The sequence below is a fragment of the Bos indicus genome, chromosome 10, assembly GCF_029378745.1.
Source record: "Bos indicus isolate NIAB-ARS_2022 breed Sahiwal x Tharparkar chromosome 10, NIAB-ARS_B.indTharparkar_mat_pri_1.0, whole genome shotgun sequence".
In the NCBI taxonomy this organism is placed as follows: Eukaryota; Metazoa; Chordata; class Mammalia; order Artiodactyla; family Bovidae; genus Bos; species Bos indicus.
The window spans coordinates 78,492,233-78,519,908 of NC_091769.1; the positions used below are offsets into that span (position 1 = coordinate 78,492,233).

The 27,676-nt window shown below is 35.5% G+C and overlaps 1 protein-coding gene across 10 annotated transcripts in view; it reads left to right on the forward strand.

Annotated features, from left to right (window-relative positions):
• GPHN (gephyrin) overlaps window positions 1-27,676 on the forward strand; it is a 538,037-nt gene that overhangs the window by 121,976 nt on the left and 388,385 nt on the right. For all 10 annotated transcript variants that reach the window (XM_019969080.2, XM_070796736.1, XM_070796738.1 and 7 more), the window contains one exon: window positions 6,221-6,299. In XM_019969080.2, coding sequence (XP_019824639.2) covers window positions 6,221-6,299 — 79 coding nt within the window. Of the gene's footprint in view, window positions 1-6,220; window positions 6,300-27,676 lie in introns of those variants that run through there.

Sequence of the window (27,676 nt, forward strand, 5' to 3'; positions counted from 1 at the left end):
CCAGGCAGGTAAAGGGAGATAAACATTTCTTCTTTATGTCAGACTGCGGTAGAAGTTGGACATGACTGAAGCGACTGAGCAAAGTGCAGGGGTAGAAGTCAGGTTCTCCATTTTACCTCCTTTGATACTCTATAGATAGGGCCTCCAAGGCACTGCTGGGTGAGCATGGTATTTCTGGCCCCCCACTGAGTCCTCAGTGATCTCTCATTGCCAGGGATTGGTAGGTGAACATCTATGAGGATGAATGAAGATATTTGGAAGTTTTCCTCAGAATTTGAGTTTCCTTGGAAGGAAAGTTATGACCAACCTAGATAGCATATTCAAAAGCAGAGACATTACTTTGCCGACAAAGGTCCATCTAGTCAAGGCTATGGTTTTTCCAGTAGTCATGTATGGATGTGAGAGTTGGACTGTGAAGAAAGCTGAGCGCCGAAGAATTGATGCTTTTGAACTGTGGTATTGGAGAAGACTCTTGAGAGTCCCATGGACTGCAAGGAGATCTAGCCAGTCCATTCTAAAGGAGACCAGCCCTGGGATTTCTTTGTAAGAAATGATGCTAAAGCTGAAACTCCAGTACTTTGGCCACCTGATGCGAAGAGTTGACTCATTGGAAAAGACTCTGATGCTAGGAGGGATTGGGGGCAGGAGGAGAAGGGGACGACAGAGGATGAGATGGCTGGATAACATCACTGACTCAATGGACATGAGTTTGAGTGAACTCCGGGATTTAGTGATGGACAGGGAGGCCTGGCATGCTGTGATTCATGGAGTTGCAAAGAGTCAGACATGACTGAGTGACTGAACTGAACTGAACCCACTAATTTAAAAAGTCAGACAATAATGTCCGTGATTGTGGGCGAAAAGAATCCTTGTACCTTGTTGGTGGAATGTAAAATAGTGCAACTGCTATGGAAAACAATTTTGCAAAAAATTAAATATGAAATGTCCATATAATCCCACAATTCCATTTTTGGGGATATACTGTAAAGAATTGAAAACAGGCATTCAAAGAAATATTTGAACATGCATGCTCATTTAGCCTATTCACAATAACCAAAAGGTAGAAGCAGCTCAAATGGCCAACAAAGGATTAATGGATAAACAAAAGTGGTACATACATACAATGGAGTATTATTAAATGTAAAGAAGGATGATTTTTCTCTGTACATGGATGAACCTTGAAAACATTATGCTCAGTGAATGAATCCAGACACAAAAAGGCATGTATTTTGTGCTTCCATTTGTATGAAATATGTAGGATAATTAAATCCATAGGGACCAAAAAGCGGATTCGTGGTTGTCAGGGGTTGGGGAAAGGGAAAGAAGAATGGGAACTTGCTGTTTAATGTGTAATAGGTTTTCTCTTGAGATAATGAAAATGTTTTGGAAATAGAGGTGGAGATGCACAACATTGTACATAAATAAATGTCCCAGAATTGTGCACTTCAAAATTGTTTTTATGTTCTATGACTTTCATCTAAATAACAAAAAATGTACATTAGAGATTTATTTTAAAATGAAACCAAGAATTATGGAGTTAATTTTTCTTATCAGTTATTAATTAAACTATATGATATATTTTCAAAATAAAATAAATTAAGTGTTTATATTTCTTGACATATTTTAAATTACAACATACTGACATTTTTCCACCAAACTTTCACACTGTGATTATAGAAAGTGACATTTTCTTGAAAAATATGTGTGTTCCCAAGACCCAGCTCTTAATTTTGTGGTGTTTATTAGTCATTGGTACAAAAAGCATAATTTTTTTGGTTGGCATATACTGGGGCAAAAAGCAACAGAAAAATGTGATGACCAAACTGATTGATTTGCGTGTAATGTATTTATGAAAGAAGCACATTCACTAGTTTCTGAAAGTGTACCATGTTCTTATTTATAATTCAGAACCAAAATTTGTTGCACTGTTGAAATATATCTTAAACTTAATACATGTATTAGGCGGGTAAAGGTTCAGAATATTTGTTGATAAAGTATTGATATTTAGATTCTTTATTCTGTTTTTAACTTAAAATTTGGATGTGATATGAACTTTAGAAAATATTTACCTCCTTTAGCAAAACTCTTTTCAATAGCTATCTAACAAGCCTTTGTAGGAGTGAAGGTTTATTCTATTTTAATTAAGTCTTCAAAACTTTCAGATTCTTGAAGTTTGTAACTAAGCTCTCATATTTTCCAAATTGGGCAAGAACTTTATGAGAACAAATGTTTTGATAAAATATATTATTGCTTCAAGTTCAGCTCAACTGGAAACCAACTTTTCTTATCGTGTGGCAACATTTTATTTTTTTCCACTTGGCTCTAATTAGGAAATAATGTAATAATGAGTATTTGTGTTAAAATTAAGGAAAACAGAATTTGTCTCAAATCAACAGAAGTGTCTGTCAAATATGGAAAGAAAATTATATATTGATAAAAATTACTTATCTCATTGTGAAAAAAAGGTGAGGATTATCTTTTTGCATTTAATAAAAAGAATACAAACTTGATTTCAACTTCAGATCCATCCTTTAAATGCATCATTTTCTGCATTTAACATTTGCATCAGAGGCAGATTTAGATTTAGAGATCTTATAACTTTGAGCTGTAAGAAAAGGGAATATAAAATCCAAGTAAAATAATAGGTAATGGATCTTTGAAAGGAGCAAGGCAAGTGTTATATTCTTCTTGCTCCTTAAGAAGATTTGAATTGGTTGAGATACATAATGAAACTGTTAAATTAAAATAGGAAATAGTTGCTTAATATTTATGCTAACATATGTTAGCATATGTTATATATGTAACATTTAACATATATATAACATATTTTAGCATAATATAGGAAATATTCACTTAATGTTTGTCCTAAAATAATGGTAGAGTTTTAGTTCCTCTTTAATTTTAGGATGTATGTTTAATCAAGGTGTAGACTCACATTTTAGATTTTTCCCCCAGCATTTTAACTATATTGTTCTATTGTCTTCTCTGTTCTATAGTTTATGTTTGATACTCAGCTGTAAGTTTTATTGTTTTTCCTTAGAAGGTGATGTGTTCTGCTGTTTTTAAGATTTTGTTGTTATCTTTGATTTTCAGCAGTTTGACTGCTAAGTGTGATTTTCTTTCACATTTTCCAGTATAGCCTTGGCTATATTTGCTGGGTCATTGAGTAATGTATTTATATCAGTTTTGGAATATTCTTAACTGTTTTTTCTGAAAATATTGCATCTTCCTCATTCTTCTCTTTTCAGCTATAGTCTCATTGGCTGTTGATTCCAGCATGTCTCATGTTTATTTTATTTTTTTTTCTTTTTGCTTCAGTTTGGATGTTTTCTGCTGATCTCACTAATCCTGTGTTTTGCTGTGTTGAGTTGGCTATAAAATCCAGCCACAGATTTCTTAATTTCAGATAGTGTATTTCTCAGTTCTAAAATTACTGTTAGATTCTTTTGCGTAGATTTAATTTTCTTTGTTGAAATGTTCCTATTTTCATCTACTGTGACTGTTTTTCTATTTTTTCAACTTATGGTTTTCTTTAGATTTTTCTTAAGTCCTTGTCTTCGAATTCTGTATCATCTGTGGGTTAACATATACATTATTTTTTAAACTGGCTATTGGTCACATATTGTGCTCTTTACAGTATTTTGTATCAAATACTGTTTATTATATGATCATAGAAATTGATGTAAATATTACTTTCTGTCAATGTTATATTAGAAAGAAATGATTAAGTGTTAAACCATCTCAAGTCAACCACAAGTTGAACTGGGTGGTTTGAGTGACAGCTTTAGATATATTCAGTCTACCTCTGGTTTTAAATGTCTTAAGGGCCAGACATATTGTGTTGCAGTCATTTCTCTCTGCTGTGGCTTTGTACTAATGTGCTGTGAGATTGTTGGAGATTTTACTCTGCCATGTGGTTCTTCACCCTTTTGCTCATCTTCCCTCTCAAGGTGGGATGCTTTTGATTGATAGCAAATATATTGAGGGGAGATCGATAGAAATTGTACACTGGGAATTGTACACTGGGCATGGTAGGCACAGTTTGTTGCAGAGTGACGTTAACTTTAACCACCACAGTACTACAGAGAACATTATTTGCCCTATATCCTGTTCTCTTCTCCTTTCCCCAAATCCTCTTATGCAGTCCTGCTGCTGCTAAGTCGCTTCAGTCGTGTCCGACTCTGTGCGACCCCAGAGACGGCAGCCCACCAGGCTCCCCTGTCCCTGGGATTCTCCAGGCAAGAACACTGGAGCGGGTTGCCATTTCCTTCTCCAATGCATGAAAGTGAAAAGTGAAAGTGAAGTCACTCAGTCGTGTCCAACTCTTATCGACCCCATGGACTGTAGTCTACCAGGCTCCTCCATCCATGGGATTTTCCAGGCAAGAGTACTGGAGTGGGGTGCCATTGCCTTCTCATTCTGGCCCTCAGCAAAACTCCCAGAAGAAAATTTTCATGTGTTTTGTGGGTCCCATGGGATTCCCATGAGCTATCAAAAACTATACTCGTTTCTCTTTTTCTTAGTAGTGTCCCTCTCTCTAATTCTTATGTTTAAATGGCAAATCCTTTCAGAAATGAAACAATCAGGGGGCTCAGCTTACCCAGAAACAGATTTCACTTTTCTCCTAGTTTACCTTTTTTTTTTTTAAATCCAAAGTTCTCTATTCCCTTTATTTTTTTTTTTAATTTTATTTTATTTTTAAACTTTACATAATTGTATTAGTTTTGCCAAATATCAAAATGAATCCATCACAGGTATACATGTGCTCCCCATCCTGAACCCTCCTCCCTCCTCCCTCCCCATACCATCCCTCTGGGTCGTCCCAGTGCACTAGCCCCAAGCATCCAGTATCGTGCATTGAACCTGGACTGGCATCTCGTTTCATACATGATATTTTACATGTTTCAATGCCATTCTCCCAAATCTTCCCACCCTCTCCCTCTCCCACAGAGTCCATAAGACTGTTCCATACATCAGTGTCTCTTTTGCTGTCTCGTACACAGGGTTATTGTTATCATCTTTCTAAATTCCATATATATGCGTTAGTATACTGTATTGGTGTTTTTCCTTCTGGCTTACTTCACTCTGTATAATAGGCTCCAGTTTCATCCACCTCATTAGAACTGATTCAAATGAATTCTTTTTAATGGCTGAGTCATACTCCATTGTGTATATGTACCACAGCTTTCTTATCCATTCATCTGCTGATGGACATCTAGGTTGCTTCCATGTCCTGGCTATTATAAACAGTGCTGCGATGAACATTGGGGTACACGTGTCTCTTTCCCTTCTGGTTTCCTCAGTGTGTAATATGATTATCTCAATAGATGCAGAGAAAGCCTTTGACAAAATTCAACATCCATTTATGATAAAAACTCTCCAGAAAGCAGGAATAGAAGGAACATACCTCAACATAATAAAAGCTATATATGACAAACCCACAGCAAACATTATCCTCAATGGTGAAAAATTGAAAGCATTTCCTCTAAAGTCAGGAACAAGACAAGGGTGCCCACTTTCACCATTACTATTCAACATAGTTTTGGAAGTTTTGGCCACAGCAATCAGAGCAGAAAAAGAAATAAAAGGAATCCAAATTGGAAAAGAAGAAGTAAAACTCTCACTATTTGCAGATGACATGATCCTCTACATAGAAAACCCTAAAGACTCCACCAGAAAATTACTAGAACTAATCAATGACTATAGTAAAGTTGCAGGATATAAAATCAACACACAGAAATCCCTTGCATTCCTATACACTAATAATGAGAAAACAGAAAGAGAAATTAAGGAAACAATTCCATTCACCATTGCAACGGAAAGAATTAAATACTTAGGAATATATCTATCTATTCCCTTTAAAAATATGCTGTTGGGGCATAGTTTATCATTTTTTTTCTCTAGTTGTTGTGAAAGCAGTGACTTGCTACTAGAGTGGTAATTAATTTTGTAAAAGTAAGAATAAAATTTAGAACTATATATTCACTCTTTTATATATTGTATTTATATAAAGTCTGTGTGCTTAGATTATTGGCTTTTTTATTGAATATTAATATTTGCTACTTAATCTACCAGGCCCCAAAATTAATCATTCTTGATGTTTAGAAAAGAAAAGACCTATCCTGATAACCAATTTTAATTTCAAAATTCCTTTTGGATAGTAGTAAATTAACTGAAATGGAAACAAAAATTAATTTTCCTTTCTCCTTTTCCTGTTTAGTGAGTGATAGTTGCTTCAGAAATCTTGCAGAAGATCGCAGTGGGATAAATCTCAAAGATCTCGTACAAGATCCTTCTTTGTGAGTATTTGGTTTTCAGTCTTAAGTATAAATTAAAACTTGGTGTGACTTTTCTCAGAAGAGTTGTAACTCAGCACTAATTTCAGGTTGAGTAATTTCTTCTTTTCTAAAAATTTATGTTACATGTAATGAAGCACATAGAACAGTTTCAACAGAAGTGAAGTTATGGAACGCTTTCTGTGTAGAAATAGAAGAGATTTTAGAAGAAGAGATAATGAGAGTAATGATTGACTTTCAAAGAGTATCTACTAATGTTTGATGATATCTTACCAATGTGGCAGTAGATACTAGGCAGATGATTAGTAGTTTAGTTGCTTGGGAGGCAAGATTGAATTTGTTTACATTAGTTTTAAACATTTTTGAATAACTTGCAATAATAATTTGTAAGTATAATTTAAAATGTAAAATATTTATAATAACAATATACTTGAGTATATTGAATATATTTCTGATGTTTTAAATTTGAAAGTTGTATGTAGCACAAGATTTTTGAGGAGTTCAGTAGGTTTCAGTTTTTAATGTACTTAATCATAAGTCAGTTCCTTTCTTTATCAGCACGTATTTCATATCAGAGTATAATATCACTTTCTGTTTCTATTTCATGAATCAACTTTTTTGCACTTATATATTAAACTCCAAATCATACATGCATGCTGTCTTTTGTAGGAACATATCCTTCCAGTAAGATCATCTTTTATTAAAAAAAATAATCAATACTAGTTAAGCCGTAGGCAGCAGGGAAAGAAAATCAAGTGCTGGCAGATGCTTTCCTTAATGATATTTAATGCATTCAGTAAAATATATTACAACAAAAAATTGGTCTTCCACATTATGTGTAATCTATATTCATACAAGTTTTACTAGTAATTCATTTAAAATGTGAGGAATAAAATACAAGAGTGTGTTGAACCTGAAGGTTATTGATTCCTTAATGATGGTCCAAGTCATTTTAAAAAATGTAGTTACTAGACAGAATGGTGAAAATGATTGAATATTGAAGTTATTATAATGAACTCATTGTTATAATGAGTTCAGAAATGAGTTTTCAATCCCAACTTTCTAAATTTTTTTCTTTTTAAAACGTTCTCTTTTCTTCATTTAAAAGAATTGTCAGTACTCTTTCTACATGGTTTTTATTGAAATGAAGATTGACAAGTTGTCCTTTCAATTCTATAAGTATTTAATGAAGAATAGAATTATTCTATGTGGATATAAATATTCCTAGTGAATGAATATTGAATAACATGTTCATGAGTATATGGAAAGAAACTTTATAATATCACTGAAAGATTTCATCCACTTGAATGAATAAAATAAATTATTCCATTATTGTATTATTTATAAGGTATATTTTTGGTGCATTGGAATTATATATCTTTTTAATGCAGTCTTTGTGGGAAAAATGTGCTTATATGGATTTCAATGATATCAAAGCTGTGGAGAATTACATTTAAATAATGGATTATAGTAATGAGTTATAGTATTTTGAAATACTTTGGTACTTCTTCCTAGAATGTAGAATAGTATTCATCAGGTAATCTATCACTAAAATATTATTTTAATCTTAGTATTCTAAGAGAAATTTATCTCAGATCACTATTACATTGAGTGGACAAAATAATTCTGAGCCTATGTTTTAAAGTAGTCAGATATCTTAGCTTAACATCATTACCTTAAGTTGGCATTAGTCTCTTGGCATTAGTGTTGAATATAAGAATTCAGTGAGCAAGAATTTGTCTTTGCCCTTAACACCTGGATTGGGGAAGAACTTTTTTCTTAATAAGAATTGTCAAAATGTACTATTAGTGACTGATTCATTTTTTAGAAATAGGTTTCTTGGTAAAATTCTTTAGGGAAAGTAATGCCTGGTGTGGAAAAATAATTATTTTGGGGGTTGTTATAATGGGAAATATTTTATTCTGAGTTACTATTCTGTAGCAATATTTTATATCTCTTGGGTAAGGATTTTTTTTAAGCCAACTACCTTTTTTTCCCCCCGGCCTAGACTCCCAGACTCTTGACATAATTCATTACTTTGTTCATTAATTACTTTGTTCATTAATTTGTGTGCACTACTATATGGTTCTATGTGAATTGTTTTGGTTGTAACATTAAGTAGGAAATATGTGAAAAATAACTTTTCTGAAAGAACTTTCTCAAAAAATCACTGGCATTTAATGAGTATTCTGCTAGGCTACAGTCCATGGGGTTGCAAAGAGTCGGACACTACTGAGAGACTTCACTTTCTTTCCTGACAAGTGTAAGGGTTGCTAAAATTGTATGTTATTTCAATACAGGTTCTAAATAAAAAATATCAATAAAATAAGGTATGTATATTAAATGAATGCTCCATATGTAAATATGCCTGTCAGATTTGTATTATGCTTCACCTACTTGAGCGCCTGATGAAGAAAGGAGTTGATGTGTGAAGAAAACTGTACTTCAGTCACTAATGCTGTTAGAAAGAAGGAAAAAGTAGATCGAGGAGATCCCAGGCTACTTTGGTCAATGTGACACTCAGAGTGGTATTGTAGAGTGTTTTAATCAGATAAGTGAACAGGTATAAAATATCTATAAAATCATTGTAGTAAAAGTAATTATTGGGCTTGAGTGAACTGAGTGAGCTATATTGTGTGAACATGATGAAGGAGGGATGGTATGGGAGGAGGAAAAAAATTGAGAAAGTTGTGAATCCTTAAGCAAGACTTTCTGGTCTTGCTACTAACTTTTTATCTGTTGTAATTGAGAGCAGAGTCTGACTTGTAGCAAGATTGCGATGACGGGAATACCTGAGAAGCTCTCTTCTTTGGGAAGTTACTCTAAGAATATTTGTTTCTAGTGTAGTCCTGTAGGTGTTACATATAAGACCAAGTAGAAGAACCTTTCACTTTTTTGCTAATAATGTGCAAAAATGTTTATTTGAATTATTAATTTATATGCATATTAAATTTTGAAATAATTAACTGTTTTAATATATCTTCTATTTATGATTTTAAATATTTTAAGAATGATTTCTTCTGTTGTATGCATAGTTTGTCAGTTAGAATTGTTTTATAAGACTTCTTGTTTTAGTTGTGGTCTTCAATGGCACACTAAAAAATGTCAAATTTAGCTTGATGTCATCACCCTATTAGAAAGATATCTGGGCTACAGTCCGTAAGATCACAAAGAGTTGGACATGACTAAAGCAACTTAGCATACCCACACATATCACCACATTAGAAACATATCTAATATGATAATATAATTTTCATACATAAAAGGAATTATTCTTAGCATGATACAATTAATTTTTATTCTCTTTAAGTGGAGGGTTATATGCTATTTAAATCATACAAATTCATTTATACTTTTTCTTGTTATCTATGCAGGAGAGCTGACTACTATATGGAAAAGAGATACTTTATATAACATACTTTTAAGTTATATCAGTTGTGTTCTCTATAGTTAAAATTCTCAAAAATGCTTTCAAGTTTCCATTGTTTGGTGAAGATGAAAGATAAAACATACTACCATATTTATGCTTTAAAGTTGTTTTTGCTTACTTATAAACCATTTAGCAGAGATAATTATTTGAACTCAGATTCATTTTATAGAAATTATTAAAAGCTGTTTAATAATCAAGAGAGGAAATATAAAAATGAAAAAGACCAATAGAAATTGAACACTTAATTTTACTATTCATTGTGTTGATGCTAATTGTGTGTGTGTGTAGTTGGTTATAGATGGATATATCATGTTTAATTTGCAAAAGCTCTTAAAAATTTACATCCGTTGTATATATGTGATATGTAAATCAGTTAGAGGAAGAACTGTTTAATTCATAGAAGAATTGGCCATCTCCGAATATTAGAAATATAATTCATAATGTAGGATATTAGTATTTTTTTTCATAGAGCAAATAGGGGAAGAATTTTGCAAAACATGACAATTATGCCAGTCTTTGTTATTTTTCTTTCTGTTGCTCAGAATATGTTTTCAGTTGTTCCAGTGATGTCAAGATTTTGAAAAGATTTTCCTGAGTTTACAGCCTCTTGTGATTTTTAAGAAAGGATGATTCAGTGAAATAGGAGAGATCTTAATTATAAATTCTGGATAAATTGTATTATGGATGAGGAATACTTCTTGTCAATATTCTTGGTATTTTTTTTAATTGTAAAATAAACATCACATGAAATTTACTGTCTTAACCAATTTTAAGTGTACAGTTCAGTCATGTTAAGGATATACACACCGTTGCAAGCTCTCCTAGAGTTTTTCATCTTGGAGAACTGTAACAAAAACTCATAAAACATTAACTCCCTATTTTCCTCTCTCCCCAGCCTCTGGCAACCACAGTTCTTTTTGTTTCAATGGTTTTGGAATACTGTAGGACTCTTATAAGTGGCATCATACAATATTTGTCTTTTTGTGACTTTTGTCTTTTAGTTAGCACAGTTGTCTCAAGTGAGTTCTATCATGTGTCAGAATCTCTTTCTTTTTTAAGGTTGAATAATATACCATTATGTGTGTGTGTGTGTGTGTGTATGTATGTATGTATATATATATATATATATATAAAACACAGTTTGTTTACTTATTCATACATTGAGGGGCACTGAGTTGCTTCTTCCTGTTAACTGTTGTGAATAATGCTGCTCTGAACATGAGTATGCAAATATCTCCTTGAGCCACTGATTTCAATTCTTTTGTATATATACCCAGAAGTGGAATTGCTATATCATACAGTAATTCTGTTTTTAGGGTTTTGAAGAACTGCTATAGTGTTTTCTGTAGTGACTGCAACAACTTACATTCCCTCCAGGAGTGCATATGTATTCCAGTTTCTCCAATTCCTCATCAATACATAATTTTCTGTTTTTTTTTTTGTTTTGTTTTGTTTTTTCATTTTTTAACATAATAGCCACCTTAATGGGTGTGAGAGAGATGTTCTTAGTATTTTTAATTGAACTTTACTTCTTTTGTCTTTAAATAATTTTGATGCAGATAATCTAGAGGGTAAAGAAAAATAAAAGGCACTCTCTATGATTATTACTATGATTATTATGATACTTGGTACCTTGTGAAGTAAACTGTGTTGCTTATTAGTGAAATAGAAATTCTTTTCACTGTCATTACAAAGATTATAAAGTACAAATACATCCAGGGTAATTTTGTAACAATAGCATTTTCCTCAATTAATCTTTCATGTAGTATATTGTATTACTTGTCTTGTATTACTACTGCTCTTGTTATACATAATCTGTAAAGGATTGCTTTTGCGTAAAATTTTTTTTCTTGTTTAGTTAGAAGTTTCCAAATTGGAAGTGTTGCATACTAATTAAATAATAACAAAACCCTTCTAGCCGAAATGTATTTTGATAGTACAAATCATTAGCGTTTGATGACAGCATTTAATGTTTAAGAGCAAAGATAAAATTCTGCAAAATAGTATTGCATCTAGTTGTAAATTTTTTAGATGTAAAAATTTTATTTACATATATATGCTTCTTTAGAAATCATAGCACCTTTGGAAGCTGTTCTCATCATAGTTCTGAAACACAGCCTCATCCCCTTGAGTATACTTGTCTTCACACTACAGTCTGATTGAATGATATTTTGGTCCCTTGGATCATAACATTAAATATGAAGGAAAGGCAGGATTGCCGTCTGGAAAGCAATCATATCTAAATATAGCCTGTACTTATCTGCTGGTGTTAAGACAGGTTGCTATGGTGAATTGAATTTCTTAAAAATGCCAGTCAGCAGAGGGTAAACAGTGGTTTTTGAACTGGTTATTTTCCATTGAGCTGTACATTCTTGTACTACAGGTAGATGATTTTAGTTAATTTTTTTTATGGCCTGTTTTTTAAATTTCAATTTTAGAGTATCTTGGAGACCTTTAATAATTATTAATCAAAACTGAAGAGTTTTTATATTGCTATCCTTTTTTTCTGAAGATAAATTTCCTTTGATATAGGAATGATTTTTCCAATGACAACATTTTAAGCATTATTGATTATTCATTTTGCTCTGCTGCCAGTAGTTCTGCTAAATCTGACAGACACCAAAGCTGTCTTGTCTATAATAATATATCTAATTGAAAGTTTTTATCCTTTTTAACCAGGTTCCTTGTGGATTATATGATTATTGTACTATAAAGTGCATTTTTGGACAATATAGCTTAATCTAGGCTGGTGCTTGGTATTATGTACTCTATGTCAGAACTGCAAAGACTTTGGATTTTATCTACTTTTAGAAGACTTTCTCTCATTTCCATCGTTCCATACATTTCTAAGAATGTATGTGGCAGATTTTGTGGGCTCATTTCTAAAGAATTTATTTTAATCAAAGCGTTAGTATATGTTCATTTTACATTGTTCTTGAAATTAAGGAACATCTGATCGAAGATGGATAATATCTGTGTTTCTGCTTGAGGCATATAGATGACCTATCAGTGTTAGAATTTCTTAATGAAATAAATAACATTGTTTAATTACTTGATTCTTTGATTTTCAGAGTATATACATGTAAGTCAACTAGCTTAAAAAGTTAGTTTGTGATTTATTGGCATATGTGCTGCTACTGCTAAGTCGCTTCAGTCTTGTCCGACTCTGTGCGACCCCATAGACGGCAGCTCACCAGGCTCCCCTGTCCCTGGGATTCTCCAGGCAAGAACACTGGAGTGGGTTGCCATTTCCTTCTCCAATATTGGCATATGTAATTAAAGAGTATTTCTCATGAAATCAAGAAAGAGCTTCAGAAACCAGGGCAAGAGTGGGAACCTCAATGAATAGATTTAGGGCATTTTTGCAACTGGGTTTGTTTCTCTCACCTTCTGTCATCAACTCTCTTGAGTTTTTTCTTGACTTTAGTCTCACTTATGACAATCAGGCTTTCTCCATGAAACTGATGACATTGTTGCTAACTTACTCTAATTCCATCCTTATAACTCGATGGTCTGTCTTCATTTCCACTCTAAAACATAAAATTTCATGGAATAATTCTGTGATTTTGTTAATCTGGTCATGTGCCCAAACCTCATCCAAGCACTGTGGCTAGAAGGAAATGGCAACCCACTCCAGTATTCTTGCCTGGAGAATCCCAGGGACAGAGGAGCCTGGTGGGCTGCCGTCTGTGGGGTCACAGAGTCAGACATGACTGATGCGACTTAGCAGCAGCAGAGAGGTAGACTATTTTGATTGACCTGTCATGGATAGATACCTATGGTCAGAATGGTGGGGTCCTCCGTGAGAGAGAAGATAGTCCCAGAAAAAGAGTGATCAAACTAAGAGATGACTACTGTATTGATTCTCAGCTGTTAATTTAAGGACAAATTTATACATCATCAAGAATTATTATTTTAAAATAGAACAGTTTGCTTGCCTACACATACCATCTCAATTAGATAGGTATTGGCAGTAATAGCTATAATAAGGACTGCCTAGTTTAATTAATTGACTTTAGTTGCTCCCTGCCTCCTGAGAAATCTGTATGCAGGTCAAGAAGCAACAGTTAGAACTGGACATGGAACAAAAGACTGTTTCCAAATTGGGAAAGGAATACGTGAAGGCTGTATATTGTCACCCTGCTTATTTAACTTATATGCAGAGTACATTGTGAGAAATGCTGGGCTGGATGAAGCACAAGCTGGAATCAAGACCGCCGGGAGGAATATCAATAACCTCAGATACACAGATGACACCACCATTATGGCAGAAAGTGAATAACTAAAGAACCTCTTGATGAAAGTGAAAGAGGAGAGTGAAAAAGATGGCTTAAAACTCAGCATTCAGAAAACTAAGATCTTGGCATCTGGTCCCATTACTTCATGGCAAATAGTTGGGGAAACAATGGAAACAGAGACAGACTTTATATTTTGGGCTCCAGAATCACTTCAGATGATGACTGCCATGAAATTAAAAGATGCTTGCTCCTTGGAAGAAAAGCTGTGACCAACCTAGACAACATATTAAAAAGCAGAGACATCACTTTGTCAACAAAGGTCCGTCTAGTCAAAGCTATGGTTCCTCCAGTAGTCATGTATGGATGTGAGAGTTGGACTATAAAGCTGAGTACTGAAGAATTGATGCTTTTGAACTGTGGTGTTGGAGAAGGTACTTGAGAGTCCCTTGGACAGCAAGGAGATCCAGTCAGTCAATCCTAAAGGAAATTAGTCCTGAATATTCACTGGAGGACTGATGTTGAAGCTAAAACTCCAATACTTTGGCCACCTGATATGAAGAACTGACTCGTTGGAAAAGACCTTGATACTGAGAAAGATTGAAGGCGGAAAGAGAAGGGGCTGACAGAGGATGAGATGGTTGGATGGTATCACCGACTCCATGGACATGAGTTTGAGTAAGCTCTGGGAGTTGGTGTTGGACAGGGAAGCCTGGCGTGCTGCAGTCCATGGGGTCGCAAAGAGTCGGACATGACTGAGTGACTGAACTGACACATACCATCTCAATTAGATAGGTATTGGTGGTAATACCAATAATAAGGACTGCCTAGTTCAAGTAATTGATGTTAGTTGCTTCCTACTTCTTAATATTATCGCCTGCTTATGTAGTACACACACAAAAATGTGAAATGACTCAGGTGAATTTATTGCTTTAATTACAGCTGATTAGACAGCAGGTGGAATAACAGCACATTAATAACAGACATTATTTCTGTCTTTCCATGCTTCCTTCTTAAAAAGAGAGACTATTGCTGTCCGTTAAAAAGGGGAAAGAAAAAAAGGGGATGAGGAAGGGAAAAAGAGTCAAATATTCTCATTCCCCATTCCATTATGATACCTTAATAGAGGAATATTATTATAGAGGCATATGAAAGTTTAACGAAAGCACTGACAGAGATGATTTAAAAAGAGATGATCCTTGAAAAGAAGCTTTTATTAAGAAAAAAGAGAAGTAGAAGAAGTAAAGGAGGAAGGAAGTGAGGGAGGCGAGAAGGAATAACAGAGAGAGGAGAGACTGATTGATTATGAGAATGAATAGAAATTCGAGGGTGTGCTTTGCTTTTTAGAAACTCAGTTTGGCTGAAGATGAATCAGAGTCTAAGAGATTAAAACTAGTCATTAAAACAATGTTTTTATATCCATGTATTTTATTTATCAAGAACACAATGATACATGCGACACTGATGGTCAAAGTGAAAAAAACCCAAATGATTACATTGTCTACTTATAATAGCTTTATATTGCTGTGTAACAAATTACCACAGAGTTTTTTTAAAACAACACATATTTATTATTCACAGTTTGCATCAGTCAGGATTTTGGGTACAGTTTAACTGGATTTTCTTCTCAGGATCTCCCAAGAGTCTTATGTGTTAGCTGGTTGCATTTTGATCTAGAGGCTTGACTGGTGAGGGTGCACAAACCTAATTCAGGTTGTTGCCAGAGTTCATAACCTCATGTTTTACGACTGGATATCCTGATTTTTGCTCGTTGTTGGCTAGTTTGCGTCTACAGCTTCAATCATCTTAGCATCTATTACCTGCACTACTTTTGAAATTTTGTTTTCATATGACAGTCACACTTAATTAGTTTAGCTCTGTCAATTTAGGGATGTAAAAACTAGAGCTCAACTAAGTTGTAATTGATCTAAGGTCCTAAAATTACATAGATAGGGCTTCCTGACAACCAGGCATTGCATTCTTTCTACTTCTAGCCTTAGTTTTGACTTTCTTGGTTTTGTTATCACATTTTTAAAAATCTTTTCTCTAGTTTTATTGAGATATTATTGCCATTCAGCTCTCTGTAAGTTTAAGATCTACAGCATAATGGCTTCACTGAACTTGGCTTCAGTTTGTATTCCTAAGTTTATTAGAAATATGATGGACTAACATCTTAGCACTGGTCTTCTAGGAACCGACATTAAAATGTTTGAAAATATTTTAAAATTTATGGCCTGTAGGTATTTGATTTTTGATCATTTAATTCTTCTCTCACCATGAGCTTTTATATATTTTTTTCTCAATGTTTGTTAGGAAGAGGAGGAAAATAATTTTTCGGTTTGGTTTATGTTGATATCTGAAATATGAGACTGTGAAGACTCATGAGATTGAAAGTGAGATTTAACACCTGCAAAGGAAAAGCCTTAATGAAATAATGACAGTTTAGTCCTGTATATGAACTCCTCTCTGGGTTTTTCAGTGGAAGATTGTTGCCTATGGGTTGGGAAGACAAACCGGCAGGTAAAGAAGCTTCCTAATCAGAAATCTGCATAAGTATTCTTCCCTAATGAGTTTCCTAGGAAAAGCTTGCTTGTGACTCAGCCCAATTTAGGAAGAAAATAACAAGAGATAGGGGAGACCTATTTGTTTCTAGATGTTTTAAGAGTTCAAGCTTTTAAAATACTGTTTTTTGAGAGATTATGGGGAGTTATTATGGGGAATTAAATTACCTCTATCCACATGGGAAAATGTCCTTAATACTAGACTATTGGATAGCAGTTTTAAGGAGATCAGTCCTTGCTACTCCTTTCTAGTCCTCCCTGGTCATTGTGGTAAATAACTATCCTAGTCTTCTTTAACCCTCTGAGAAAAATTAAATGAAAATTTAGAAGGAAGCCTAAATTTTAAATTTAGGGTAATCTATTTAGGTGGGAAGGCTAATTGAGCTGATTGAACTTGGGTTTTTTTCCTTCCTGGAGCCCTCTATGGTCTCCCATGTGCTCTTCCTATATGTTGCCTAAACTCCTGTCATAGATTTTTGTACTATATTATCATTGTCTGTGTATGTACTGTGTATTTCAGAATAGATTATAACTTTCTTAAGGCCAGAGTCTGTTCATGTTTAATTGCTGCCACCTACCATAGTAGACCCGGCCAGATATATTTCTTAAATAGATAAATGAATGTGTGATTTAGTGACTAAGCTGAAGAATGGGTGATAGAAAGAGTAAAAGAGTAACAGACTGAATGTGCAGTGAATACACATTGGCAAAACCTACTTTCCTCCCATTTTTCAGGCAGTTCTGATATCAACAGTCAGCCCTTTTTTGGTGTTCAATATGAAAGCTTATTTTCTGGTGACCTATTAATAGCTATGTTTAAACTTTGACCAATATTGGTTCCTTCTTCAGCTTCAGTATCTTTCTAAGTATGTGTTAGATAACGAGAAACCTAACTTCATGAGCAAAAGGATATGATGACCTTGCTAATCCCCATGGTTTTGATTTATAAGGTACTTGCTCTTCAGAATACTGAAAAGATACAGCCAAGAAAGGCTTCCATTCTTGATGAAATTGAGGAAGATCCCTGAAATCATTTTCAAAATTGAACCTATTTTCTGAAGTTCACTTTGAAGACAACTCTGATAGCATAATGTTGTAGAGGAAAAAAAATATTTTGAGTAATTCAGTCTAACTTTTAAATTGTTTATTTAAAAGACAATAATTTTAAAAGTAAGTTGTTCTTGTTTATGGTGTTAGAAAATATTCTACTTTCATTCTTTCACATGTAGCTTCCAGTTTTCTCAGCATCTCTTATTGAAGAGGCTATCTTTTCTCCATTTTATATTCTTGCCTCCTTTGTCAAAGATAAGGCGCCCATAGGTGCATGGGTTTATCTCTGGGCTTTTGTCTTGTTTTGTTGGTCTATATTACTGTTTTAGTGCCAATACCATACTGTTTTGATGACTATAGTTTTGTAGTATAGTCTGAAGTCAAGAAAGTTGATTCCTCCAGCTCCATTCTTCTTTTTCAAGATTGCTTTGGCTAGTTGGGGTCCTTTGTGTTTTCATACAAATTGCGAAAATTTTTTTCTAGTTCTATGAAAAATATCATTGGTAGTTTGATAGGGATCTCATTGAATCTGTAGATTACTTTGTGTAGTATAGTCATTTTCACAATATTGATTCTTCCAATACAAAAACATGGTATAGCTTTCCATCTGTTTGTGTCCTCTTTAATTTCTTTCATCAGTGTCTTATAGTTTTGAGCACAGAAGTCATTTGTCTCTTTAAGTAGGTTTATCCATAGGTGTTTTATTCTTTTTGTTGCAGTGGTGAATGGGATTGTTTCCTTCACTTCTCTTCCTGATTTTTCACTGTTATTGAATAGGAATGCAAGGAATAGTGAATAGAAATGCAAGGGATTTAAATGTAAGGACAGAAACTGTAACACTCTTAGAGGAAAACATAGGCAGTACACTCTGACATATTTTGCAGCAAGATCCTCTTTGACCCACCTCCTAGAGTAATGGAAATAAAAACAAAAGTAAACAAATGGGGCTTAATTAAACTTAAAAGCCTTTGTACAGCAAAGGAAGCAATAAATAAGCTTAAAAGACAACCCTTAGAATGGGAGAAATTAATTGCAAACAAAACAACTGACAAAGGATTAATCTCTAAAATATACAGGCAGCTCATGTAGCTCAATACCAAAAAACCAAACAACAGAATCAAAAAATGAGTGGAAGACCTAAACAGACATTTCTCTGAAGAAGACATACAGATGACCAACAAAGAGTTGAAAAGATGCTCAACATTACTCATTATTAGAGAAATGCAAGTCAAAACTACAATGAGGTATCACTGGTCAGAATAGCTATCATTAAAAAATCTACAAATAATAAATGCTGGAGAGGATATGGGAAAAGGGAACCCTCTTGCACTGTTGGCAGTAATGTAAATTGATACAGGCACTATGGAGAACAGTATGGAGATTCCTTAAAAAACTAGGAATAAAACTACCATTTGACCCAACAATCTCACTACTGGGCAGATACCCTGAGCAAACCATAATGTGTTTGTCTCAGCACTTTTTACAATAGCAAGGACATGGAAGCAATTTACATGTCTATCAACAGATGAATGGATACAGAAATTGTGGTATATATATATACAGTGGAACATTACTCAACTATAAAAAATAATGCATTTGGGTCAATCTTGATGAGGTGGATGAACCTGGAGCCTATTGTATAGAGTGAAGTAAGTCAGAGAGAGAAAGACAAATATTGTATATTAATGCGTAGATCTGATAGAGTGCCTGAAGAACTATGGACGGAGGTTTGTGATATTGTACAGAAGGCAGTGATCAAGACCTGCCCCCAGGAAAAAGAAATGCAAAAAGGCAAAATGGTTGTCTGAGGAGGCCTTACAAATAGCTTAGAAAAGAAGAGAAGCAAAAGGCAAAGGAGAAAAGGAAAGATATACCCATCTGAATGCGAGTTCCAGAGAATAGCAAGGAGAGATAAGAAAGCCTTCCTCAGTAATCAGTGCAAAGAAATAGAGAAAAACAATAGAAAGGGAAAGACCAGAGATCTCTTCAAGAAAATTAGAGATACCAAGGGAATCTTGGGATAGCATCAAGCAAAGATGGGCACAATAAAGGACAGAAATGGTATGGACCTAACAGAAGAAGAAGATACTAAGAAAAGGTGGCAAGAATACACAGAAGAACTATACAAAAAAGATCTTCATGACTCAGATACAGTGGTATGATCACTCACCTAGAGCCAGACATCCTGGAAAGTGAAGTCAAGTAGGCCTTAGGAAACATCACTATGGACAAAGCTAGTGGTGTTGGTGGAATTCCAGTTGAGCTATTTCAAATCCTGGAAGATGATGCTGTGAAAGGGGTGCACTCAATATGCCAGCAAATTTGGAAAACTCAACAGTGGCCACAAGACCGGAAAAGGTCAGTTTTCATTCCAGTTCCAAAGAAAGGCAATGCCAAGAACGTTCAAACTATCGAACAATTGCACTCATCTCACACGCTAGCAAAGTAATGCTCATAATTCTCCAAGCCAGGTTTCAATAGTACATGAGCCATGTACTTCCAGATGTTCAAACTGGATTTAGAAAAGGCAGAGGAATTAGAGATCAAATTGTCAACATCCATTGTATCATCGAAAAAGCAAGAGAGTTCCAGAAAAAAACTTTATTGACTATGCCAAAACCTTTGACTGTTTGGATCACAATAAACCGTGGGAAATTATTCAAGAGATGGCAATACCAGACCACCTTACCTGTCTCCTGAGATATCATTATGCAGGTCAAGAAGCAACAGTTAGAAGTGGACATGGAACATCGGACTGGTTCCAAATCAGGAAAGGAGTACATTAAGGCTGTATATTGTCACCCTGCTTCTTTAACTTATATGCAGACTACATCATGCGAAACGCTGGGCTGGATGAAGCACAAGCTGGAATCAAGATTGCTGGGAGAAATATCAATAATCTCAGATATGCAGATGACACCACCCTTATGGCAGAAAGTGAAGAACTAAAGAGCCTCTTGATGAAAGTGAAAGAGGAGAGTGAAAAAGTTGGCTTAAAACTCAACATTCAGAAAACTAAGATCATGACATCTGTTCCCATCACTTCATGGCAAATAGATGGAGAAACAAGGAAACAGTGAGAAACTATTTTCTTGGGCTCCAAAATCACTGCAGATGGTGATTGCAGCCATGAAATTAAGAGACACTTGATCCTTGGAAGGAAAAGCTATGACCAACCTAGACAGCATATTCAAAAGCAGAGACATTACTTTGCCAACAAAGGTCTGTTTTATCAAAGCTATGATTTTTCCAGTGGTCATGTATGGATGTGAGAGTTGGACTGTGAAGAAAGCTGAGCACCGAGGAATTGATGCTTTTGAACTGTGGTGCTGGAGAAGACTCTTGAGAGTCCCTTGGACTGCAGGAGATCCAATCCCTCCATCCTAAAGGAAATCAGTCCTGAATATTCATTGAAAGGACTGATGCTGAACCTGACACTCCCATACTTTGGCCCCCTGATGCAAAGAACTGACTCATTTGAAAAGACCCTGATGCTGGGAAAGATTGAAGGCGGGAGGAGAAGGGGATGACAGAGGATGAGATGGTTGGATGGCATCACCGACTCAATGGACATGAGTTTGAGCAAGCTCTGGGAGTTTTTGATGGACAGGGAGGTGTGGCATGCCGCAATTCATGGGGTAGGAAAGAATTGGACCTGACTGAGCAACTGAACTGAACTGAATGCCATGTATTTTACATATGTTCTTTTTGAACTGTAGGGGGTCTTTCCAGAAATATTCTTTTTTTATGTCAACCATTCTTGTAGTCTTTATTGACCTTGTTACAGTATTGCTTCTGTTTTATGTTTTGCTTTTTTGGCCATGAGGCATATGGGATCTTAGCCCCCTGTCCAGGGATGGAGCCCACATCCACTCCTTGCATTGTGAAGTAAAGTCTTAACCACTGGTCTGTCAGGGAAGTCCCTTGCAGAAGTAATTTTTAACTGAGAGAATATGTACTCAAAGTACATTTTGAAGTGTTAATATCATAATTGAATTCTTTATAAAATTTTCAGTTTTTCCTGTAGTCATCTTAGAAGGGTCATAAAGTCAATTCTTGGAATATAGTATTTCATTCAGTCTTATGCCAGTTTGGTTTGATATGATTACAGCAGTCAAGTTCTGGACTATCTGTCCAATTTGTTAGTGAATTGGGGTCAAATAGGTGTCAGTTTACCTGTAGGCTAAACACTGATTTATCATTCCTTGAGAGTCCCTTGGACTGCAAGGAGATCCAACCAGTCCATCCTAAAGGAAATCAGTCCTGGGTGTTCATTGGAAAGACTGATGCTGAAGCTGAAACTCCAGTATTTTGGCCACCTCATGCAAAGAGTTGACTCATTGGAAAAGACCCTGATGCTGGGAGGGATTGGGGCTAGGAGGAGAAGGGGACAACAGAGGATGAGATGGCTGGATGGCATCACCGACTCGATGGACATGAGTTTGGGTGAACTCCGGGAGTTGGTGCTGGACAGGGAGGCCTGGTGTCCTGCGATTCATGGGGTCGCAAGGAGTCGGACACGCCTGAGTGACTGAACTGAACTGAACTGAATAGTCTCATGTTTGAGAGAGATGAGAAACATTAAAACAAAGCAATATATGTTTTGAAATAATTATTGGCCAACAATTTGAACTTTATATTGGTGGATCCATACAAACTAATTCTACTGAAAAATTAGTTTCAGAAATAAACCACGTTTTAAAAAATAACAATGAGTCATGTACTTTAATGTGACAGTTCAAAATTTTATTTATTGTGATTATCATAACATAATAAAAAGTGACAGAATCAGAATATTTTATGTATATCCACATGCTTTTAGCATTTTTTAAAGCTATATCAATCTCTAATATTGTCACCAATATTTTATTTAAAAGTGTAATCTTCTTTGTTTAACTTTTTAAGTGGATTTCCTATAATCTTCCATGGGAAGTTTTGCAATGTTTATTTTAGCTCGAGTAATTATACAGGTGTTATGTTTTGTTACTTCATTCCAAATTCCTTCAGTTGACAAATATTTTTAGGACATTAAACTCCTTAAAATACCTTCTATCTGTGATTCTTTGTACAGTTTAACAATAGTAAGATGTTGCAAAATTGTAGACTTTCTCAGTTTTACTCAATTCTGTATAAAATGTGAATATATTAATTTCATTTGAAAATGAGAGCTCCATCAAAGACTCTTCTCACAACTATAAAATTTAAAATTAAATCTTTTATCCTCTCTAGGATTTCTTTCTTTGAGTTATCTAACTCCTCTTTTGCTTTTTAACTTCTTCTCTTTATAAACTTTGTTTTAAGTAATTTTGTTGTCTTTGTTGTTCAGTCGTGTACAACTCTTTGAGACCTCATGGACTGCTGCACACAGGCTTCCCTGTCCACGCCAGACTTTCCTGTCCTTTACCATCTCTCAGAATTTGCTCAAACCTGTGTCCATTGCGTCGGTGATGCCATCCACCACAGTTCAAAAGCATCAGTTCTTCAGCACTCAGCTTTCCTTATGGTCCAACTCTCACATCCATACATGACTACTGGAGAAACCATAGCTTTTACTAGACGGACCTTTGTCGGCAAAATAACGTCTCTGCTTTTTAATATGCTGTCTAGCCGTTTATAGCTTTTCTTCCAAGTAGCAAGCATCTCTCAATATCATGGCTGCAGTCACCATCTACAGTGATTTTGGAGCCCAAGAAAATAAAGTCTCTCACTGTTTCCATTGTTTCCCCATCTATTTGCCATGAAGTGATGGGACTGGATGCCATGATCTTAGTTTTTAAATGTTGATTTTTAAGCCATCTTTTTCACGTTCCTCTTTCATCAAGAGGCTCTTTAGCTCTTCTCTTTCTGCCATAAGGTTGCTGTCATTTGCATATCTGAGATTATTGATGTTATTCCCGATAATCTTGTGTGTAGCTTGTGCTTCATCTGGGGCTTATATACTGTCTTAAAAAGGGAAGTGTAGGGGAAGAAGAGCACTTATGTGAAAAAATTTCTGTTAGAAGTGGAGGGGAAGAGTCACTAACAGGAAACAAATGACTTTCTTGAAGGACGTACATGCCCTTGGACAAATTGTTCCTTTCATAAGTCATGTCCAACTCTTTGAGACCCCGTGGACTGCTGGACACCAGGCTTCCCTGTCCTTTACTGTCTGCCGGAGTTTGCTTAAATTCATGTCTGTTGAGTTGGTGAGGCCATCCAACCAGCTCATCTTCTGTCACCCTCTTCTCCTTCTCTCAATCTTTTCCAGCAATCAAGGTCTTTTCCAGTGAGTCAGCTCTTCATATCAGGTGGCCAAAATACTGGAACTTCAGCTTCAGCATCAGTCCTTCCAATGAATATTCAGGATTGATTTTCTTTAGGATTGACTGGTTTGATCACCTTGCAGTCCAGGGGACTCAAAAGAGTCTTCTCCAGCACTACAGTTCAAAACCATCAATTCTTTGGTGCTCATCCTTCTTTATGGTCCAACTCTTAGATCCATACATGACTACTGGAAAAACTATAGCTTTGACCATACTGACCTTTTTTGGAAAAGTGGTGTCTCTACTTTTTAATATGCTGTCTAGGTTTGTCTTAGGTTTCCTTCTAAGGAGGAAGCATCTTTAATTTCATGGCTGTGGTCACCATCTACAGTGATTTTGGGGCCCAAGAAAGTAAAATCTGTCACTGCTTCCACTGTTTCCCTATCTATTTGCTATTAAATGATGGGATCACATGCTGTGATCTTCATTTTTTGAAATGTTGAGTTTTAGCCAGCTTTTTCACTCTCTTTCACCTTCATCTAGAGGCTCTTTCAGTTCAGGTCAGTCACTCAGTCGTGTCCGAGACTGTTTAGTTCTTCTTTGTTTTCTACCATTAGTGTGGTATTAGAGGCACATCTGAGGTTTTTGATATTTTTTCCAGCAGTCTCTATTCCACCTTGTGATTCAGTCAGCCTGGCGTTTAGCATGATGTATTCTGCATGTAGGTTAAATAAGCAGAGTGATAAAATACAGCCTTGACATACTCCTTTCCCAATTTTGAACCTGTCCATTGTTCCAGGTCCAGTTCTGTTGCTTCTTGACTTTTATACAGGTTTCTCAGGAGGTAGATAAGGTAGTCTGATACTGCCATCTCTTCAGAAATTTTCCACAGTTTGTTGTGATCCACACAGTCAAAGGCTTTCGTGTAATCAATGAAGCAAAGCTAGATATTTTTCTGGAATTTTGGAATTCCCTTGCTTTCTCTGTGATCCAGCAGATATTGGCAATTTGATCTCTGGTTCCACTGCTTTTTCTAAATCCAGCTTTTATATCTTAAGTTCTTGGTTCACATACCATTGAAGCCTAGGTTGAAGGATTTTTGAGCATATCCTTGTGGGATCTTAGTTCCTTGACCAGGGATCAAATCTGGGCCCCAGCAGTGTTCATGCAAATTCCTGACCACTGGACTGCCAAGGAATTTCCTAGCAGGCTTTTCTTAAGAGCCATATTATGAAATAGAATTAGAATTCCTTGCCAGGTTGAAAGCATTCTGAGGGGAGGAACCCCATCTTTCACACTCAGCCTGTTTCTTCATTGCTTGATAGTTTCTCACACTGTTCCTACTGTTCATACGAAATTCCTGGCTGGATAAATCACAAGCTTGAATCAAGATTGTCAGGAGAAATATCAACAACCTCAGGTATGTATATGACACCACCCTTATGGCAGAAAGTGAACAGCAGCTAAAGAGCCTCTTGCTGAAGGTGAAAGAGGAGATTGAAAAAGCTAGCTTAAAACTGAACATTCAAAATAGTATGATCTTGGCATCCGGTCCCATCATTTCATGGCAAATAGATGGTGAAACAATAGAAACAGCAACAGACTTTATTTTCTTGGGCTCCAAAATCACTGCAGATGATGACTGCAGCCATGACATTAAGAGACACTTGCTCCTTGGAAGAAAAGCTATGACCAACCTAGACAGCGTATTAAAAAGCAGAGACACTACTTTGCCAACAAAGGTCCATCTAGTCAGAGCTGTGGTTTCTCAGTAACCATATACAGATGTGAGAGTTGGACCATAAAGAAGTCTGAGCACCAAAGAGTTGATGCTTTTGAACTGTGGTGTTGAGAAGATGCTTAAGAGTCCCTTGGACTGCAAGGAAAACAAAGCAGACAGTCCTAAAGGAAATCAGTCCTGAATATTCAGTGGAAGGACTGATGCTGAAGCTGAAGCTCTAATACTTTGGGCACCTGATGCCAAGAGCCGACTCATTGGAAAAGACCCTGATGCTGAGAAAGATTCAAGGCAGGAAGAGAAGGGAACAACACAGGACGAGATGGTTGGATGGCATCACCAACTCAGTGGACATGAGTTTGAGCAAACTCCTGAAGATGGTGTGAAGGACAGGGAAGCCTAGCGTGCTGTAGTCCATGGCGTAGCAAAGAGTCTGACATGACTGAGCAACTGAACAACAACAGCCCTCATACTTAGTAAGAAATTTTCTTAATGAAGTAAGAATACCTAATTTTAAGTTTTAGCCCTCACTTAGAAGATATGTATCATAAAGAAGTATAGAGTGTTCCAAACGGAGAGTCTGTCTCCTTTTGGCTAGAACCATCATTAAGGAAAAAGTGAAAAAACGTGAAAAGTGTTAGTTACTCAGTTATGACACAGTCTTTGCAACCTCATGGACATGAGAATTTGAATGATCAATTATCAAGAGAAGGTGGATTGTAGGAGCACAGTTGTGCCTATTAAAAAAAAAAAAAGACTAGAAATTGTTTGGGAAATAATGAATGCCCAGAGCATTAAGCGTGTGAACAACAGTAATGGGAAACTGCTAGAGGAAAGAACTTGAATGGCAAAGTAGGAAAGCTTTTGAGCAGGAAAGGCATGTTTGGAGTTGTCATAAAACGGATAATTAACTGGCAGTGACATGCATGAAAGGGGCTCCCGAAAGGCATAGAGATTATTATTGCAATTGTACATACTTTACTATTCCCATAAATCACCCTGGGTTCTAAGTTATTCATGTTTCAAAAGTTAATAACTTTATATGTTAAGTTGTTAAAATATCAATATTAGAATTACTTTTACATACATTATATGGTTCTTAGATTGGACTCATTAGTCATATAATAATTTGGTCTTCCTTATTTATACATTCCAGGATATGTTCAGGATTTGGAATCTGAGAAGTCTCTTTTCCAAAATACTTTACGTATTACATGAGCTATGTTAAAGTGGATCTAAACTTAGTCTGTGCATCGTCACGTTTCACAAGCTGCTAGTTAGCCAGGTCGTGATATGTCTTTTTCACATACACATGAATATAAAAATAGCGCTATATGTATATATTTTCTTTTTAAGGTGCTTTATAAATACTACTTTTCCCTCTAGTTTATACTCCCTATATTTTATGCTCCATATATTTTATTCACTCATCTTTTTTTATAATATTGCTCCCCCCACTCCCCACCATCTGTAACCACCTTAATCAGATCTGCTTCCTTACTCTTAGGTAGAACATCTCTTTAAGTAGTACTTATGGCAGAGTAGTATCTGGGAAAATGATTGACATGAGAGACAGTATAGCACAGAAGTTAAGAGCTAAGGTCCTGACTTTACAACCTGAATTGAAATAGTATGTTTTCCACTCATGAATGCTTCTTAACCTGGGCCTCAGTTTCCATATCTGTAAAATTGGGATGATAATCTTACCTACCACATAGGATTGTTGTTAGGTTTAAATGAGGTAATACAAATAGAAGTTCTTAGAAAAGAGTCTGCTAAGTGGAAAGCACTCAACAGATGCTGTCAATCATTATTTTTATAATTTGAGTTATTTATATGATCTGCTTTTTAATATGCCATTTTGGTTTCTCATAGCTTACTTCTGAGGAGCAAAGGTCTTAATTTCATGGCTACAGTCACCATCTGCAGTGGTTTGGAGCCCAAGAAAATAGTCTCTCACTGTTTCCATTGATTCCCCATTTATTTACCATGAAGTGATGGGACCCAGTGCCATGATCTTAGTTTTTTTAATGTTGTTTTCAGCCAGCTTTTAAACTCTCCTCTTTCACCTTCATCAAAGGCTCTTTAGTTCCTCTTCACTTTCTGTCATAAAGGAGGTGTCAT